General features: G+C 41.7%; 1 protein-coding gene across 2 annotated transcripts in view; it reads left to right on the top strand.

Annotated features, from left to right (window-relative positions):
- The window catches only part of MYOM1 (myomesin 1), a 155325-nt gene that overhangs the window by 129577 nt on the left and 6626 nt on the right, over window positions 1-19122 (top strand). For both annotated transcript variants that reach the window (XM_088469642.1, XM_088469641.1), the window contains 9 exons: window positions 44-103; window positions 4204-4271; window positions 6300-6413; window positions 6616-6703; window positions 11925-11963; window positions 14324-14429; window positions 15089-15252; window positions 16931-16967; window positions 18532-18554. In XM_088469642.1, coding sequence (XP_088325768.1) covers window positions 44-103; window positions 4204-4271; window positions 6300-6413; window positions 6616-6703; window positions 11925-11963; window positions 14324-14429; window positions 15089-15252; window positions 16931-16967; window positions 18532-18554 — 699 coding nt within the window. The remainder of the gene's footprint in view (window positions 1-43; window positions 104-4203; window positions 4272-6299; window positions 6414-6615; window positions 6704-11924; window positions 11964-14323; window positions 14430-15088; window positions 15253-16930; window positions 16968-18531; window positions 18555-19122) is intronic.

Genomic DNA, 19122 nt, shown 5'->3' with positions numbered 1-19122 from the left:
CACTTTGTGCTTTATATTAATTATGGTCTTATTTATCCTCTAGTGTTTGAAAAATTGCAGAAAGAAGCCAAATTCCAGAGACACGAATGGATCAGAAAACAAGGTAATCACCTTATACACAAATTATGTGAAATATTCCTCAAATGGATAAAGTTATATTTTTAGAACTGTTAACAGACACAGATGCTGCAAAATATTTTAATATAGCATTTCATCCAGCTTTTTGTGTGTGATTAGAGAAAATGACATCAAAATGTAATAGTGGCAGTCAGTTATTATTATATGCTTATATTTTGGGTTTTGTTTGTATATGTATGCTTTGCACTTGATAAAACATGAACACACATATTTAAAGGGAATTTGATATTTATATCAAGTACACATATCTATTAAGTTTATGGGCGGGATGTACTAAGGTTGCGGTGACCATTCCGCCAGTCACCGCAACCTTACTAATCGCATATGTATTAATATATGCGATAAGTATCGCAAAGGACAGCTCTTGCGATAAGAGCTGCCCTTTGCAAAATAGTCAACGCTGGGTGACGGGGTCTCCATGGGACCCCGTCCTCTCCAAGCCCTGGGAGCTTCCTGTTGGTCACATGTGCAGGAAGCCCTGGGCTCTCCTCCCTGCACCCGGAAGAAGATTAGGAGGAGGCGGATGACCCATGAGGAGCGCGGGCTGGTGACAATGGAGTGCAGGTGAGTGGGGGCCAGCGCTGGGCGATGTCGAGGCGGAGGCGAACCGTCGGGAGCGGGGTGCAGTAAGAAGCTCATAGTCTTCTATAGGGTAACACCAGGTATTTCTGCCGTTACCCTCCGTGACGAAAAAAGGGTGGCCAGGGCTTAGTACATATGGGGTCTTTACCGCATTTTTCCTTTAGTACATCCCGCCCAATATGTTTTTAGTTTTCCACCCCTTTTACAATAAAATCCAAGTCTGACATCATCTGCAAGTGCCAGTCAGCCGGCTGTTCCTATGCTGTAAACAGGATTCGGGTTAGATGACCCAGGTCACCTGTTTACACTGCCCAATAACCCCGGTCTTTCCCAGGTCCGAACCTGTTTGCTACCTAGGTTGCATTGCTGGGTCACTGAACCAGGGTTATTTTTTTGGGGACCCGTTTACACTGAGCCGCGACTCGGTTTGACATGGCTGTAACCTGGATTATTTGGCCAGTGTACACCAAATTCACGGGTCCAGTCTGGGTCACTTAACATATCACAGCAGCTTGAAACCAGTTTACACCACAGGCTAGACACGGTTTCTCTTCTACTGGGGCTTAGGAATTACATCATCGCCAAGCACTGGTGAGCTGGCTTTCTTAGGGTGGGATGACCCAGGTTGTTAACGTGTTCAACCCTACTCACTACCTGGGTTAGATTACCATGTAATTCGACCCGGGAATCCAATGGTGGCCCCTTTTCCACTACCCGAGTTATTTGGCCAGTGTAAAAGGGGTATAAATGAACAATATGAAATAATATAAATTGATAATATAACATAAGAAATAAGTAGGAAACATGTTCTAGATATTACTTAATTGCAAATTAAGTATATTCTACTTCCAGGCATAGGACAGTAGTATATACTTAATTTGCAGTACTAGTATTTCTGAGATATTATGGTGGGCACACCATAGTGTTAGTAATTTAACTTTTTCATGACAATGACCTAGCTTCATATTCACAAACATTGTCATTTGTAAGACTACTACAGAGTGACAAACGGTGGTCTAAAAACTAGGAGTGACTGATATGTAAGCTACTCTGCTGCTTTTGTGAATTTGGTTTTAAAATAGTAATTTTAACAAATATTTTAAAGACATATCGAACACAAGTAATGTTGTTTTTTCTACAGGATACTAGTTATTGTATAGTGTGCATGAAGGGTATTGATTCAGGAACTACTACATACCTTCCATCTGTCCTGATATCAGCGGGACAGTCCTGTTTTATTGGCACTGTCCTGTTGGCCCACCACAGTGGACACTCTGAATGGATCACACGTGCGCCACACACAGTGGGCGGGATGGATCAATGAAAAAAATGCAGGTTTGACCACATTTCTCATATGCACAAAGCCCCGGTGGATAACGCCATCTTCCTGAGCCTATGGGCTTTTATCGGAAGTGAGCTGAGAGAGGGATCCAATCGGATCCCTCCCAGCACCCAACGCGGCATGCGCAGACGGATGCCCACTGTGCTGGATCTGGGAGATGCTGTGGGCTGTTCAACATCTACTACAGCGCTGGGCAAGCCCAAGGATATTGAAAATGGGGTTGTGGCTCGAATATACGCCCCATTGATGCTAAGTTAAGCCCCTAATTTTGGCCGCATGGCTTCGTCTTACACATTTTGCATGGTTTCCACCTCACAAAACTTGGGAGATATGGTATATCTACAATGCTCCAACTCAGCTCTAAATGTAACAACTCATCAGTAAGAAAAAATGTAATTAATTACAATTTATATGAAAGACTGAATATGATCATCTATATTGCATGGAACATTGGGTCCAATTCAGAGCTGCTCGCAAGCGGCTCAATGGTAATGCCCTGCACATGTGCCGCGTCCAGCGTGCACATGCGCGAGCTCCGCTGAGCGACTGAAGTTCAGTGGCTGCGGGGCTTGCAACAAGATAGGGCGGCTGTCAATGTTGATTGACAGCTCATCACGTTTTGTGGGCGGGTAGGGGTGGTGGCCGGACAAACGCAGGCGTTCCCTTAGGAACGCCTGGCGTTTGCTGGGAGGTCTAACTGACATCACTAGTGATGTCAGTAGTTGGCTCCCTGCTCTATTAGAGCAGGGAGTCCAGTCTGGCTTGCGGAAGCTAGACCCTACCTCAGGGTCTTGTCGCAAACCCGATGGTCGCGATAATCGCGACAGTTTCCAGCCAGCTCGCACAAGCTGTGGGTGGACACCCACAGCTTTGCAAGCGGCCGGAGTAAAAAAAAAAAAAAACGCCAACATTCAGAGCGAGTGCCCGTCCGCCAGCAGCGAGCGGCTCTGAATCAGGGCCATTGTACGGTTTAGTGCCAGCAGCTTCACTCGGTAAAAATACATTAGTTTAGCAATCACATGATTCAACATAATACTGAATTCTGCTCAGTTTGTGAATTCAGCTGTAAGATTACAGACTTAAGATGCTACTTTTTATGTTACACAGGAACATTACAGGTGGCACCAGGGCCGTAACTAAGGGTCTGGGGAGAGGCATCAGCCCAGGGTGCCAATGTGATGGGAAGTAATATTTTAAGTTTCATTTATTACCAATTGAAGGGTTAGAGTGCATACAAATTCTTCTTACCCCAGGTGCTACAATTGCTAATTATGGCAGTGGGTGGCACTGAAATACTTATATGTGTACTCTGCTGAGTAATTATTGCTTCTGTTGTATTGTGCTATGGTACATTTCTAGAACACCGAATGCAGGGGTATACAAACTTTTCTCTTGAAGTACCATATTAAGAAAATTACTTTGAACGGAGGGCCACAATTTTTTTTTTCACTGGTCACCTCCCTGTAATTAGGTAAGGCTTCTTTGCGGAGAAAATGTTATTCTAAGAAACATTAAAACTAATACAAATATCTAAAAATACATATTTTAATGATTTTACTCACTGTGACGATATACAATGACAGACAGTAATTCCCTTAATTGGTAATATTGCACACGATAATGTACCAATTGATAATATGCCACACCATAATACATCAGTTGATAATATGCCACACCATAATACCTCAGTTGATAATATGCCACATAATAATGCCCCCTCAGTCTGATTTATAAAAAGTAAGCAATACATTTACTTTTACCCCATTGTCCTGATCCCAAAAGTAGACTGTTGGTGTGCACTGATGTCTGCACTAGGTGGACAAATAAGATAACATGCTATGTGCTGCATATTTTGCAGCTAATAAATCTTGCAAAGTGCTTAGTTCCAAGTGATCTAGATTATATTGTCAAGAATATTGGTTACAACCACAGACTGGCTGCAGGATCCAATTCTCCTCTAATAAAATTGGCAGTTTAAAAGATCTGTTCATTTTGATTCCTTTTTGTTGTAAGAGTTCAATGACAGATAAGGAGATTGATTTTGGATATATATTCTTCATATATGCATTAATTAGTTAGTTGCACAACACGACTATAAGCAAGGCAGCCATTTAATGTTATATTTTTTTACTTACTATAAGGTCCTCATTTTGTGGAGTATCTCGGATGGGAAGTTACTCCTGAGTGCAATGTGCTGTTGAAAAGTAAGGTAAGGAAGAAATATACATAATATATACACACTTACATACCTTTATATATTACATATAACACAGTACATTAAATGATGTGGCATGTTAGAGTCAGCTGCACATGATCATCAATCAATACCGTACCTCCTACTTTTTCTCAATCCCACAAATATAAAAGTATTAAAAATTAGTTGAAACTGTTGGTATCCAACACAGTAGTACTGATGAGTATCATCACACCATAAACCTCTATTCAATGTGCTAAACTGTCATTGCTGCTGATATCTCTCTTTAGGGGAGATGTATCAAGCCTTGGAGAAAGATAAAGTGGAGCAGTTGCCCAAAGCAACCAATCAGCGTCTACCTGTCAATTAAAGACTTTGCTAGATAAATGACAGTTAGATGCTGATTGGTTGCACAACTTCTCCACTTCATCTCTCTCCAAGGCTTGATACATCTCCCTCTTTTTTGGCTGCTGTTGCCATTAAGTCCAACTGTCTGGGTCCTGGATCAGGTGTCCCAGCTGCAGAGGCTGCCTATTTCATTACTCCAGCCAGGGAGCAAAGGAGCCTCATATAAGCAAGAACAAACCTCACAGTCACAAATCATACTCATTACTCACATGTTCTCTTTCCTGCCCTGCTCTTTCTCATATCTGCTGGTGACATCTCATCCAATCCCTATGCGCTGTACAATCTCCAATTTCTGCTGTTACTCCTCATTCCTTTCAAAATTAATCCATCTCCCTCTGTCTACCAATCCCTCCAACCTCATTCACATATGCCCACTCCACTCTCTTCCCTTTTCCTGTGCACTTTGGAAAACTAGATATGTTTGTACCAGACTGGGATCCATTCATGATCTTTTTATTTAAAAATTCCTCACCACCTTGAAGTTACTGAAAGCTGTCGCCCCTCCTCGGACACTATATCCCCTGCAGCTCTCTCCTATGGGGAACCCTTTAGCAGTCACACTCCCAAACCTGACAGACAAGGTGGTGGAGTAGGGACCATGCTTCTGGATACTAGGTGTGGCATATTGTATCGACATTCACAATGTTGACAGCATAATGTTGGCATGGTCTAAATGTTGACATGTTCAATATGTTGCTATTTAACAAGTGGACATTCACAATGTACTGTATACACTGCCAAAATGTCGACAATGGGATTTTGCATTAAACCTTACTCTAAGCCTAACCCCAATTCCAATTGCAGCCTAACCCTAACTCTAAAATCATGTCGACATTCTGGCGGTCAGCATTCACAATGACGACATTCTGATAATGTTGCCATTATGTCAGTGTTACTGTGAATGTCGACATATATGTCGACATTCTGTACATATCCATATTCAGACCATTTCGACATTATGTTGTCGACATTTTAAATGTCGACATGATGACTACTTACCTTGCCAAGTCACAGACCCAGAACCCTCCCTCTCCTTCTCTTCCTTTTGAAGTCCATATTAACCATCTATTCTTTCCTCCTCACTTTCATGTTTTTTATTTGCCCCAGGTTGATTTTCCAAATCTTCACAACTTACCTATACTACTTACAGTATATCCTATCCTTTTACCTACTTACTAACATACTAAGTGATTTCAACATTCCCCTAATACCACAAAATTTATTTTACTTATATTATCCATTGGTCTGTCCTTGTGAACTTCATCGTTCACCCTCTGTACTTCCTCAGCCTTGTCCACCTGATCTTCTCCCACTCCTGCTCAATCTTTAGTTTCTCAGATCTTTTAATTTTCCTATATTATACATGTTCTCATTTTCCATCTGTATGGCACTGTGGAGCACTGTTGTACCTTAAGATTGAATAATGATGATAATAATAATAATAATAATAATAATAATAATAATAATAATACATATTAATAATTACATTATGGGGGATTTTGCATTCTTGTGTCAGTGACTTGTGAAAGCATACAAATATAATTAGTCATCTAACAGTATATTAGTTATAAAGAGCTACCCTCTGTTGAGCTGATGATGGCACTTAAAATCTGTCTCTTTTGAACATAAATATAGGTTGCGAATATGAAGAATGAAACAAGTATAACATGGTATAAAGACGAAATGGAGATAATGATTGATGAGAAACATGACTTTAAGGATGGTGTATGTACATTACTCATTACTGAGGTAAGTCTCATATGACAAATAACTAGTCTGTGACCCAACTAATCACCCTCAAACTATGAACTGAGGAAAGTGCAAACATAGCAAACTCTAACCCAAAAGTGTTTTCATCATCAAAAATAATAAAATTCCCAAGATATTGTAGTGAGCACTGTGTCGTCATGACAGTAAAAGCCTGTACCTTACAGTAATGTATTATTCCTAGATTACTAGGAAAGATGCTGGCATATATGAGTTAATACTGAAAGATGATAGAGGAAAAGACAAGAGTGTGCTTAAGCTGGTGGATTCTGGTAAGACATGATCAGCAGGTTTCTCAAAACCTGTTGGTCTGCTTTGAATACTTGTCTGTTTGTCTTAAATGTTTGTTACATTTCTTTGTTCTTTTGTTGTTATGGAATTAAATACCTTTGGGGTTGTATTTTTCTGTGGGTATTAACCTTGCTCTAACTCTGCTCTCTCTTGTGTTCTTTTATATGACCTTTGCTCTACTCTCTACTATAGAGCTACTGTCTACTACTGCTTTCCTCTACTCAAATTCTCTTCTATATTATAGAGCTACTGTACTACTGTCTACTACTGCTTTCCTCTACTCTGCATTATAGAACTACTGTCTACTACTGCTTTCCTCTACTCCAGCTCTTCTCTCTACTATAGTGCTACTATCTACGACTGCTTTCCTCTACTCAAACTCTCTTCTGTATTATAGAGCTATTGTCTACAAGTGCTTTCCTCTACTCTGTATTATAGTGCTACTGTCTACTACTGCTTTCCTCTACTCCAACTCTTCTGTATTATAGAGCTACTGTCTATTAGTGCTTTCTGCTACTCTAACTCTCTTCTGCATTATTCTACACTTTATTCTACTGCTTTCCTCTACTCTAAAGTTGGCCACACACTAAACCAACTTACATCCAACCAGCCAACTAGTTGATTGGTTGGAATGAAAATCTGGTAAGGAATGGGAGTGAATGATGATCAGCAATTTGCTCCTAAATGCCAGAAAACAGATGAAAATGGTTGTCAGACAAGTTTGTTAAATGTTTGATCTAAACAATTTGTTCAAACAACAGTTTTTGTTCATTTTCCAGCATTTGGGAGCAAATTGCTGATTGTCATTTGCTTTCATTCCTTACCAGATTTTCATTCCAACCAATCAACTAGTTGGCTGGTTGGATGTAAGTTGGTCTAGTGTGTGGCCAGCTTTACTCTCTTCTGTATTCTAGAGCTACTTTATTCTACTGCTTTCCTCTACTCTAACTCTCTTCTGTATTATAGAGCTACTGTATACTACTGCTTTCCTGTACTCTAACTCTACTCTCTAATATAGTGCTACTATCTACTACTGCTTCCTCTACTCCAACTCTTCTGTATTATAGAGCTACTGTATATTGCTGCTTTCCTCTACTCTAACTCTCTTGTGTATTATAGAGCTATTGTCTACTACATCGTTTCCTCTACTCTAACTCTACTCTCTACTATAGTGCTACTATCTACTACTGCTTTCCTCTACCCAACTCTTCTGTATTATAGAGCTACTGTCTACTACTGCTTTCCTCTACTCCAACTCTTCTGTATTATAGAGCTACTGTCTACTACTGCTTTCCTCTACTCTAACTGTCTTCTGTATTATAGAGCTACTATATACTACTGCTTTCCTCTACTCCAACTCATCTGTATTATAGAGCTACTGTCTACTACTGCTTTCCTCTACTCTAACTCTCTTCTGTATTATAGAGCTACTGTCTACTACTACTTTCCTCTACTCAAACTATTCTGTATTATAGAGCTACTGTCTACTACTGCTTTCCTCTACTTTAACTCTACTCCCTACTATAGTGCTACTATCTACTACTGTTTTCCTCTACTCCAACTCTTCTGTATTATAGTTACTGTCTACTACTGCTTACCTCTACTCCAACTGTACTCTGTATTATAGAGTTACTGTCTATTTCTGATTTCCTCTACTCCAACTGTACTCTGTTCTATAGTGCTTTTTTCTACTGTTGCCCTCCTCTACTTTCACTTTACTGTCTGCTATAGTGCTACTCTCTAAAGTCTGCCTTTACTCTAGGACTACTCTCTACTATAGTGTTACTTTTTATTACTGCCTTCCTCTACTGTATCTATACTTTAAACTTTATTGCTGTCTACTCTTGCATTCCTCTGTTCTCAAATTACTTTCTGCTAGTGTTAATCTTTACTACTACTCCCTCTTCTCTAACTTTACGCTCTGCTATAGTGCTACTCTCTATTACTGCCATTGTCCACTCTAACTCTTCTCTCTAACATAGTGTTACTCTTTACTATGGCACCCTTGTAATCTCAGTCTACTCTCTATATAGTGTTACTCTTTAGTACTGCACCTTCTACTCTCACTATACTTTTTACTATAGTGCTAATCTTTACTACTGCACCTTCTACTCTCACTATACTTTTTACTATAGTGGTAATCTTTACTATTGCACCCTTGTAATCTCAGTCTACTCTCTATATAGTGTTACTCTTTAGTACTGCACCTTCTACTCTCACTATACTTTCTACTATAGTGGTAATCTTTACTATTGCACCCTTGGTTTCTCAGTCTACTCTCTATATAGTGTTACTCTTTAGTACTGCACCTTCTACTCTCACTATACTTTTTACTATAGTGCTAATCTTTACTACTGCACCTTCTACTCTCACTATACTTTTTACTATAGTGGTAATCTTTACTATTGCACCCTTGGTTTCTCAGTCTACTCTCTATATAGTGTTACTCTTTAGTACTGCACCTTCTATTCTCACTATACTTTTTACTATAGTGCAAATCTTTACTACTGCACTTTCTACTCTCGCTATACTTTTTACTATAGTGGTAATCTTTACTACTGCACCTTCGACTCTCATTCTACTCTCTATTACTGCCATTCTCCACTCTAATAGCCCCCATACACCTACTCGATTTCTGGACGATTACACAATTTTCAAGCAATCATAAGATGGATCTTGTGAAAATCGTGTCTTTTTTTAGTAACTTACCATACGTTGCGCGCTCCCGATGTTCGTACAATCGTGTCTTCTGATCATATGTGCAGCACATCTTGCCCGTCGTATCCGTATGAGGATCGTGCCGTTTATTTTGTTCTTGCGATCCATCGTGTGGCATTTCAAGTCATTTCAATGACTGTTTCCCTGATGAGCCCCTGATGAGCCTGGTAGACAAAGGATCGATCTTACGACTGATCCTGTGCTAGAAAAACAACAAACATGCTGCAGGGACTGCCAGGGAGCTCCGGGAGAATCGTAGGGAAAACGTATCATTCATCTGATCTTATGCTGGTCGTTTAGGTGTATGGGCCCTATTACTTTTCTCTCTAACATATTGTTACACTTTACTACTGCACCTTCTACTCTCACTCTACTCTCTATTATAGTGCTACTATCACTACCACTACCTCAGATTATACCATACTTGCCAACTCTCCCTCATTGTCAGGGAGACTCCCTGAAATAGTAGCAATCTCCCTGTCTCCCTGAAGAGTCTAGCAATCTCCCTCATTTCATCCTTACCCCCATTATGAAGCTGTTATATTAAAAAACAGAGATATATACATTCAAATGGGATCATTAGTGTCATTTCCTTGCATTGGTTATTATAAGGCACAATGATCCCTATGAATTTCTGAGAAGTATTAGTGTGTTTTCATCAACAAACAGATCTTACTAACTGCTTTTGGGCTGGTTTACATTTGGATGTAAGTCAGGTTTAGAACACGCCTCTCAGATTTATCAGTACACGCCCATCACATGTATGACACGCCTCTCGGATTTATCAGTACACGCCCAGTGTAACACGCGCTCATAGGTGCTGCTTTCACATTCTCCCTGAAATGCTTTTTCAAAAGTAGGCAAGTATGGATTATACTGCATTACAGTGTTGCTCTATGCTAATGCACTGTTACACCTCTGTGCTTTTTACTACCATGTTGCTCCTAACTACTGCAAAACTTGGACCTGATGTTGAGTTGAACAATAAAATGTCTATAATTGCTCCCACATTGCATGCACAGAGGTAATTGAATATATCCCCCATATACAGAGTTGTATACAACTCATCCCCCATCTGTACACTTGATAACTGTCATCTTCATAAAGGCGCACTCACCCCAGCCTATACTTGTAGCTAATGTTCTGCCTGGAAACAAGTGTATTTATGCTTCCGTGGAGCTCTGCATACTGTAGCCCACAACTTTGTCAACACTTCCACACTGACCTTTTCCTAGGAGAATGCCCTGTTACAGCCCGATAATAGGGGCTGATTCTGAGTTGGATGTAGCCATGTCTGTGCCTCTGTTTATTGGCCGTTGCCCATCTACAAATGAATGTGGTCTCCTATGTGAGCAGTGAAGCGTCTCTTCTGTATGCAACCACTTTCACCAACACACCCGCAACACTGCCATCACACACACATAAGACGGACCATCTCTGTGCGTGTGCTAAGCCACCTCCCTGTCATCGCCCAGGAATGCCCACTACATTATCAATACAATTCTGAGACTGTGGGGCATATTTACTAAAGTGCGGGTTTTAGAAGTGGAGTTGTTGCTCATAGCAACAGTAAATATACCCTTGTTCGTCTCTGATGCGTCTTGGTTGCAATCCGACTCTGTGCACATGCTATCTGGATGTATGCGCAGTGCGAGATATATATGCATGCCCAAGAAGAGAATCGCTCCATTGTGTCTGACATCGGCAGTGCGTGCGACTCAGAATCAGCCCCAATGCCTCTTCAGTTGAAAGCGGAGATGTGATTGAAATGGATACAAATGTGTATTGCCTGTACTTGCATGATCCTGGAGCAGGTGCAGTGTGGAAACATGCACGATAAGCCCAGCAAACAGGCATGCGTCCAACTCAGCATCAGGTTCCTCGATTACATCTACTACAGTGCTGTACTCTACTACTGCACAATCTACTGCTGCACTCCAGTCTGTTCCAGTGCTGCTATCCACTGCTGCACTTCTCTGCCAAAATACAGACAGCGGCATCCCTATGGTTGGTATCCCGACAGGCTTACCCTCCTCCCTTCTCCCCCTAACCCTCCCTTCTTGTAGCCTAATAATAACCCTCCCAACCCCGCACCCTATCCCTCCCCGCCTAAACCTAAGTCTCCCTCCATCGTGCCTAAACCTAACCCCCCCCCCCTAGGGTTACCTAACTCCCCAAAAAACCTAACGCTAACCCTGCTATGCTACCTACCCCCCCTCGCTTCTAATACCGGATTTCCCTCGTTCAGGCAGCCATCCTTCTGGATTCCCGCGTCGGGATTAAGATAGGTGTCAGTATTTCAACACCTATCTCAAATCCCTTGTCAGGCTTCCCCGTCGGGACTACATCCCCTATTTTACAACAAAGTTACTTTTCACTTCCACACTCCTCTTCCTTTTCTACAGCATTTCAAGCTTCTATAGTGGTAATCTGTGTCTGTACTTCAGTATAGCTGTGTAACAATGTTCTCTCTGATTTTCACAGCATTTGATGATCTCATGACTGCAGTTTGCAAAGTGATTGGTAAGTATTAAATGACTTGACCAAATAGATCTGACTGACTGAGGTATATTTACTAACGGTCAGGTTTTGTTTTTGGAGGGGCGATTTTCTGTAGGTTTTGCAATCCGCTCATTTACTAAAGTGCAAACAAACAAAACCAAATGGCCAACTATCAATGTTTTCTTTTTGTTACAAGAATAGAAACCCCGGATTTACTAAGCATCGGGCTTAGAAACCAATGTAAAGCCATCAGCAAATCCGTCCAAATAATAACCTTGCCTCAAGCAAGTCAGTTTCTGTGCTGCACTCCACAGATCAGTATGATCTGTGCAGGCTTCGTTTTATTAATATTGAGATGAAGGAATTAAATTTTTTTAAAAATGTCACCCCCAAATCATTAATCAGCCCCAGGCCTCTGAGCCTAGGCTGGTATTGGAAAAGAGGTGGGACAACATTATAGGGTTCTCCCTATTTTCCAGTAACCAGCTCTAGGCTAAACCAGACAGGGGCTGACGCTATAGCGGGGGAAAAACAGCGTGGGGTCCCTCTGCCATAATGGCAACCAGTCCCACCGGATAGCCCTGAGGTGGAATCCCTAGGGAATTGGGGTCTCCTCTCCTTTTTGGGTGCGAGGCAATAGTTAAAAGAAAGAATTAAATAATATTGTTTTTTACAGGTGGTCCTAGCAACCTTGTATGGGCATATAGACTTGTTGGAAAATAAGAGGAACCCCATGCTATTTTTCCCCCTCCCCACAACATTTTTTTTAAATGTAACTCCTTCATCAAAATATTAATACATTGAACCATTTAAATCAGCCACAGATTGCTGTCCGATTGCCCGCTGGATTTGTAATCAAAGAGCTAACGACGGCAGATGACAAATTATAATCAATACTTTCTTTTGACTGCAATCTGCCCTTGATGCCTGATGGTTTCAATTCGACTGCAAATCTGACCCTTAGTAAATTTACCCGTGTCTTTAGTGCGCATGTGCAAAGAGAAAAGTCAGCCAGAGAGGGATCCATGGATCTATAGCCTACAGATTATACATGCTAGTTCCACCTTCAGATAACTTGATAAATTGCTCCAAATGCCATGTGTCCCCAGCGTGATTCCCTGTCATCTGCCTGCATCCTCGTTCACACTGGCACGATATAGCTTGGTGTGTACTGTGTACAGGCTTCTATGGGATGGGGAGGGTGGGTCAAGAAACATTAAACAGCACATAAGATGCGACCTCCCAATCCCTAACGTTGCAGGAGTGTTAAAAGCCAATGTACGCTCTTGCAAAGTACTGCATACACACCAATACAATTGTCGGTCTGATCACCTGATATCGGGTGATCAGCCCGAGGATTGTATAGGTGTGTACCCAGCTTTACTCAGAAGAGATGCAGGTACTGTATAGATCTTTGATCCTTAGAGAAAAAATTTCAAGCCTGTACGTATATCAGGGCCGAAACTAGGATATCTGTCACCGGGTGCAAGGCAGCAATTTTGTGCCCTCTCCCTTCCCGTACCTGGATTTTGTCCTTGCTCCTCTATAAGACAGTACACTAGTCAGACGTCCCTGGTATAGTGACTTACATTATTCCACACACAATAATGTCCATTACACATTATGCCACACACTGTAATGCCTATTACCAAAGTGCCACTTACATATTTGTCCGACACCATTGTATGCCCCACAGTAAGGCTTCTAATTACTTTAAAATTACCTGCTTGTTGCCAGGGGGTTTCATGCTTGTTGCCAGGGGGTTTCATGCTTGTTGCCAGAGGGATTCATGCTCATTGCCAGGGGGTTACATGCTCGTTGCCAGGGGGTTCATGCTCATTGCCAGGGGAGTCATGCTCATTGCTAGGGGGTTTCATGCTCGTTGCCAGGGGGTTTCATGGGAGAAGACGCAGCTTTCAGTATCTTCTCCCGGCACTTGCACTGGCCTAACAGACACTAGAGGTCCAGTAAGGACCACTAGCATCTGTCTCCTCCTTGGCGATGGCCATTTGTGGATGGCCATTTTCTGACTCTCCAGCCCCCAAGCCACCGTGAGTTATCCCTTTTTCACCCCCTGCATTCCGGCACCCGGTGCACATGCACCTCTAGCCCCCCCCCTAGTTGCGGCCCTGCGTATATAAAGACTTGTTCACATAAAGCAGTACAGATGTGGGTGAGAATAAAATGTCATTATCCCATGCGTGCTTGATAATATTCCTCAACCATGGCTTTAGGCTTACATTACATTGTAGACTTTTTTCTGCCCTTTCTTGCTTAGGATTGGCCATCCCATCAATACTGTTACTCCTAGATGTTTCTTACACAATAGATAATTAAATTAATATATTAAATATATAAATCACTTTTTTTTCTTTTCTCAGCTGAATCGGCCACTTCAGTAAAAATCCAGAGTAATGAGGAAGGCATAAGGCTGTACTCATTTGTAAATTATTATGTAGAAGATCTCAAAGTGAGCTGGGGTCACAAGTAAGTCAATGGCTGATCAAAATAATTACTGTAAGTTTAACAAGTAATTATGAATTAGACATCTTACCTATTTACGTCTTTGTGGACAAGACCATATTATCTGGGTATATGTTTCATATACAGTATGCATTTAAGGCAGGCATTGTCATAGTTTTTTGTTCCACCTAAAGGCAATGACATTATAAACAAGGCTAGTTACTATGAAAAAGCAAAATGTATACAGTACAATAGACAGTAAGCGTTTTATTATTGCTGTTGTTGTTTATGTTTAAAGCACCACAGTGCTCTGCAGCTCAGGACAGTGAGGAAAATAGAGTGTACATAACAGATGGCTGGTATAGAGAGATGGCTGGTATAGAGATGGCTGGTATAGAGATGGCTGGTATAGAGATGGCAGTGCAGTGCAGCAGTTATGGAGCTTTGAGAAAGAAGATCAGTGTTGTGGCATTTAGGGCAGGGAATGCCAGCGATAGATAGACAGGTTGCAATGTATGATCAGTGAATTAATGCATATGGTTTATGTTGTATACCTACTGACAGTCTCACTTTTAACAAAGTATCTTATTTATCTGGGTGTTGTTATCGTGGTACAAGCCCCATGAAGCTTCTGTGTGTCCGTTTTAAATAAGATCTTACTGGTGGATGTGTTTGTTTTCCAGTGACAGCAAGATAAAGTACACAGATAGAGTTAAGAGCGGTGTCACTGGAGAAATGATTTGGCTACAGATAAATGAACCCGTACCAAATGATAAAGGCAAATATGTACTGGAAATGTTTGATGGTAAAACTACTCATACAAAGGACGTAGATTTGTCTGGACAAGGTAAGGAACATGTCATACACATATTCTGTATGTACAGGTCATTCTCTATATCTACATCGTAGGTTTCATTATTCATAATAATTTTAACAATATCTGAAATATGTACAGTATGTCATAACTAGTTATTTGTTTAGAGTTCCATTGCGAATGTTGTTGAATACATTGCAACATCTGGAGGGCACCCTCTTTTTTGGCTTTATCATTTTTGTCTGAGAAGAATCAACATTGTGTGTGTGTATATATATATATATATATATATATATATTAGGGATGTGCAGGCTCGGATAGGTTCGAGTTTGCACGTTGAGTTCGGATTTTTCCCTCCAAAAAAACGGAACTCAGAAAGAGGCTAAACGTCATCTTACATGGACGAACATCATCATTCCTGGACTTTTGTCCAGGAATGATGATGTTCGTCCATGTAAGATGACGTTTAGCCTCTTTCTGAGTTCCATTTTTTTGGAGGGAAAAATACGAACTCAACGTGCAAACTCGAACCTATCCGAGCCTGCACATCCCTAATATATATATATATATTTCCCAGGATTGCAGAGTCTTTTTTTCCTCTCTCTCTTCCCTCACCCTCCCATCACTCTCCTACATCTTCTTCCCATCTCTCTTTCTCCCCCTCTTCCTCCTATCTCCCTCTTCTGCCCAACTGTCTCTATTCCCCTCTTCCTCTCATCTCTCTCATCCCCTCTTCCTTCCTCCCCGCTCTCTCCCTCCTCCCATATCTCTCTTTCTCTCTTACTCCAATCTCTCTCCATGTTCTAACTCCATATTCTCTCTCTTTCACTTCCTTCTCTCTCTCCCCTTCATTCTCACCCTCGCCATCTCCTCTAGCTCTCTTCCTCCCATCTCTCTTTCTTCCTCTCACTTTCTTCCTCCTCCTCCTCCTCTCTCTCTCTCTCTCTCTCTCTCTCTCTCTCTCTCTCTATCTTCTTCCCATCTCTTTCTTTCTCTCCACTATTAGGTCCTTTTCACCCCATTCAAGATCTTCTCCTGTGGGGGCATGGGGAGGGGGGCTTGGACCTGTTTGGGACCTTCTCCTGCAGGTGATAGTGATTTGTGAGTGGTAAGGAGAGGTTATGTCCATCAGACAACCAGTGATGCTGGGTACACACTGGTCGATATATCGTCCGTTCAATTGTATGGCCAATATATTGTGGGCACGTTGGTGAGTGTGTACCAGAAATATATCTGTGAATGACTTTGTTGACAGACATATTGCGTCAGCTGTGCAGCTCAGCTGATGGCCGATATATCTGCAAATTAGCCGACCGCCGATACAATTGCTGTAGAAGCAGCCGGTGACTGACATCACAAGTAGACAGGCACATGTAAATGCCCGCCCAGTTGTGACGTCAGGATTGACACATCGGGCCGACGATTGATAAGTGTGTATGCAAATACCAATCGTCAGATAGGGTGGCGGATCGACAAGATTTTCCGTCATCCAAGTGTGTACCCATATTAAGAGTTGCAAGGGAAGAAGGGCGGGGCTTCCCTCCAGCACTGACTGCACAGCTATTAGACTGACACATTAGCTGGTTAAATAATAGATGTATAATTTATAAGGATAATGTATTTATAAATTCAGAATCAATATATTACATGTATGTATGTGTTTGTGTCAATTATTTTATTATTATATAATAATTATTTATTTATTTCACAGCTTTCGATGAAGCCTTTGCTGAATTCCAGAGATTAAAGTAAGTTTGTAAGGGCAATTTACTGTTACAATTTCAGGATACAAAGCATAAAAGAACTACGAAACCGAAACTACTAGCTGAGAATTTAGAAACACCAAAAATACATGCATTAAAGTTGCCATAAAGTGATAAATGTAATTACTACAAATATACCCTTCATTACTAGAACAGAGCAAGCACTCCCTATTGTTAGCAAAGATGCTGTGACTTGTTATCTGTCACAAAGTTAATAATACAAAAGCTTCTGCTTTTTATAGTCTGGAAGATTTGTTTCCCAAATGTCACTATTAGTGATCTATTTTTCCTCTTGTGTCCTGCACTGAGGTGTATGTACTCTTGTATACAACACAATCAGTTTATTGTTGCTGTCATAAACATTAAAAACTGTGCTCTTCAAACATCTAACTTGGAGCCTCATCGGAGAGCATTGTTCCAAGGAAGACTCAGGCCCTCATTCAGAGGCGGTCGGAGGATGCAAGCGGTCGCTCAGAAACTGGGCGGCCGCTTGCATCATGACCGCCCGCCTCTGTTTCGGTTGTTAGGCTGTGGGTTTACACCCACAGCTCTAACGACCGCTCGGGTGATGGTCGCGATGGTCGGGGCTTACGACGAGACCCTAGGGTAGGGTCTCACTTGTCGTAAGCCCCCGAGAGCTTCTGGCTCTGTCAGAACCGGAAGCTCTCCACTGACATCACTAGTGATGTCAGTGGGGCCTCCCCCAAACGGTAGGCGTTCCCATGGGAACGCCTCCGTTTGGGCTGCCACCCCCCCCGGCCCGCCTTCCAAACGGGGCGAGCTGTCAATCAACATCAACAGCTCGCCCCCTTTGGAAAGAGACCCGCTACGACCGGCGCTGTCGGTCGTAGTGGGTCTCACGCATGCACACGAGGGAGCCGGCTCCCTCGTGCGCATGCGCACTGGCCAAACATCGAGGCGGTCGTAGACCGTATGGCCGCCTCTGAATAAGGTCCTCAGTGCTTTTCCTGGAACCTTCTAATTGATTTAGCAGCAATAGAAAATAATCTTGGCTGAATGGTGGCTTTAGCTTGGATATATTTGTGGTGGAGGTATAATAGTGATTACAACCTAAATATATTTCTTAAACCCAGATTATCCAGATATTTATTTTACACTCCACCATAAACAGATTTGTGTCTGTGCCTAGATGCCTCCATTGTGTGTAATTGATGGATGATATTTAAAATTACAAAGGGATCAACTTCTCACAAGTTATTACTGTACATTATTTTGCCACTGTTGCAAAAAGTATAAAGTTTGCTCATTGTTCTTAAAGATTCTCTACTGTCCTTTGAAATATGTGATTCTGTTAGTTTAACATTTTCCAGTGGTTGCGTTATGATAACTACTGATGACTTTCAGAATTGATGTTGGTGTTAGGGATGACTCGGGGAACTCCTTACTAATGGGGGTCCCAATTAGGAGAAAAGAGATCCATTTCAGTACAGGAAATATGCCACCAATATCTGTGTTTGTATTCACCAAGGTAACATGTCAGGAAGTTTTAATCTATGTTTTCTGTTTATTTTTTTCACTCCAACAACAGGCAAGCTGCAATAGCAGAAAAGAGTGAGTTCAACCTTTTACGTATTTATAGATTTATTTGTGTAAATGTATTATAAATTAAGCAGCAGTACTTAAAGCATTACCATCTACAGTGGTGAACCTTTTTGCTCAGAATTTTAAATTGGGCATGAGCAGAAGAACCAATAAGGAGTCACAATGTTTATGACTGTGGCATATAAGTGGCACGTGTCCTCTAACACCATAGCTGCAGACTTCATAAAGGCCTCCTCCTGGAGGAGACAGCCAGATCAGATATGCTCCAACACCATAGCTGCAGACTTCATAAAGGCCTCCTCCTGGAGGAGACAGCCAGATCAGATATGCTCCAACACCATAGCTGCAGACTTCATGAAGGCCCCTCCTAGAGGAGACAGCCAGATCAGATATGCTCCAACACCATAGCTGCAGACTTCATGAAGGCCCCCTTCTAGAGGAGACAGCCAGATCAGATATGCTCCAACACCATAGCTGCAGACTTCATGAAGGCCCCTCCTAGAGGAGACAGCCAGATCAGATATGCAAGGGGAGCGGTGTGACCAAGCAGGCTGCATGCTCTGGAAGAGTGGGGGTC

The sequence above is a fragment of the Taudactylus pleione genome, unplaced genomic scaffold (genome assembly GCF_031769625.1).
Source record: "Taudactylus pleione unplaced genomic scaffold, aTauple2 ptg000093l, whole genome shotgun sequence".
Lineage (NCBI taxonomy): Eukaryota > Metazoa > Chordata > Amphibia > Anura > Myobatrachidae > Taudactylus > Taudactylus pleione.
Note: the sequence above shows the minus strand (reverse complement) of the source record. Positions and strands in the feature narration are given on the sequence as shown.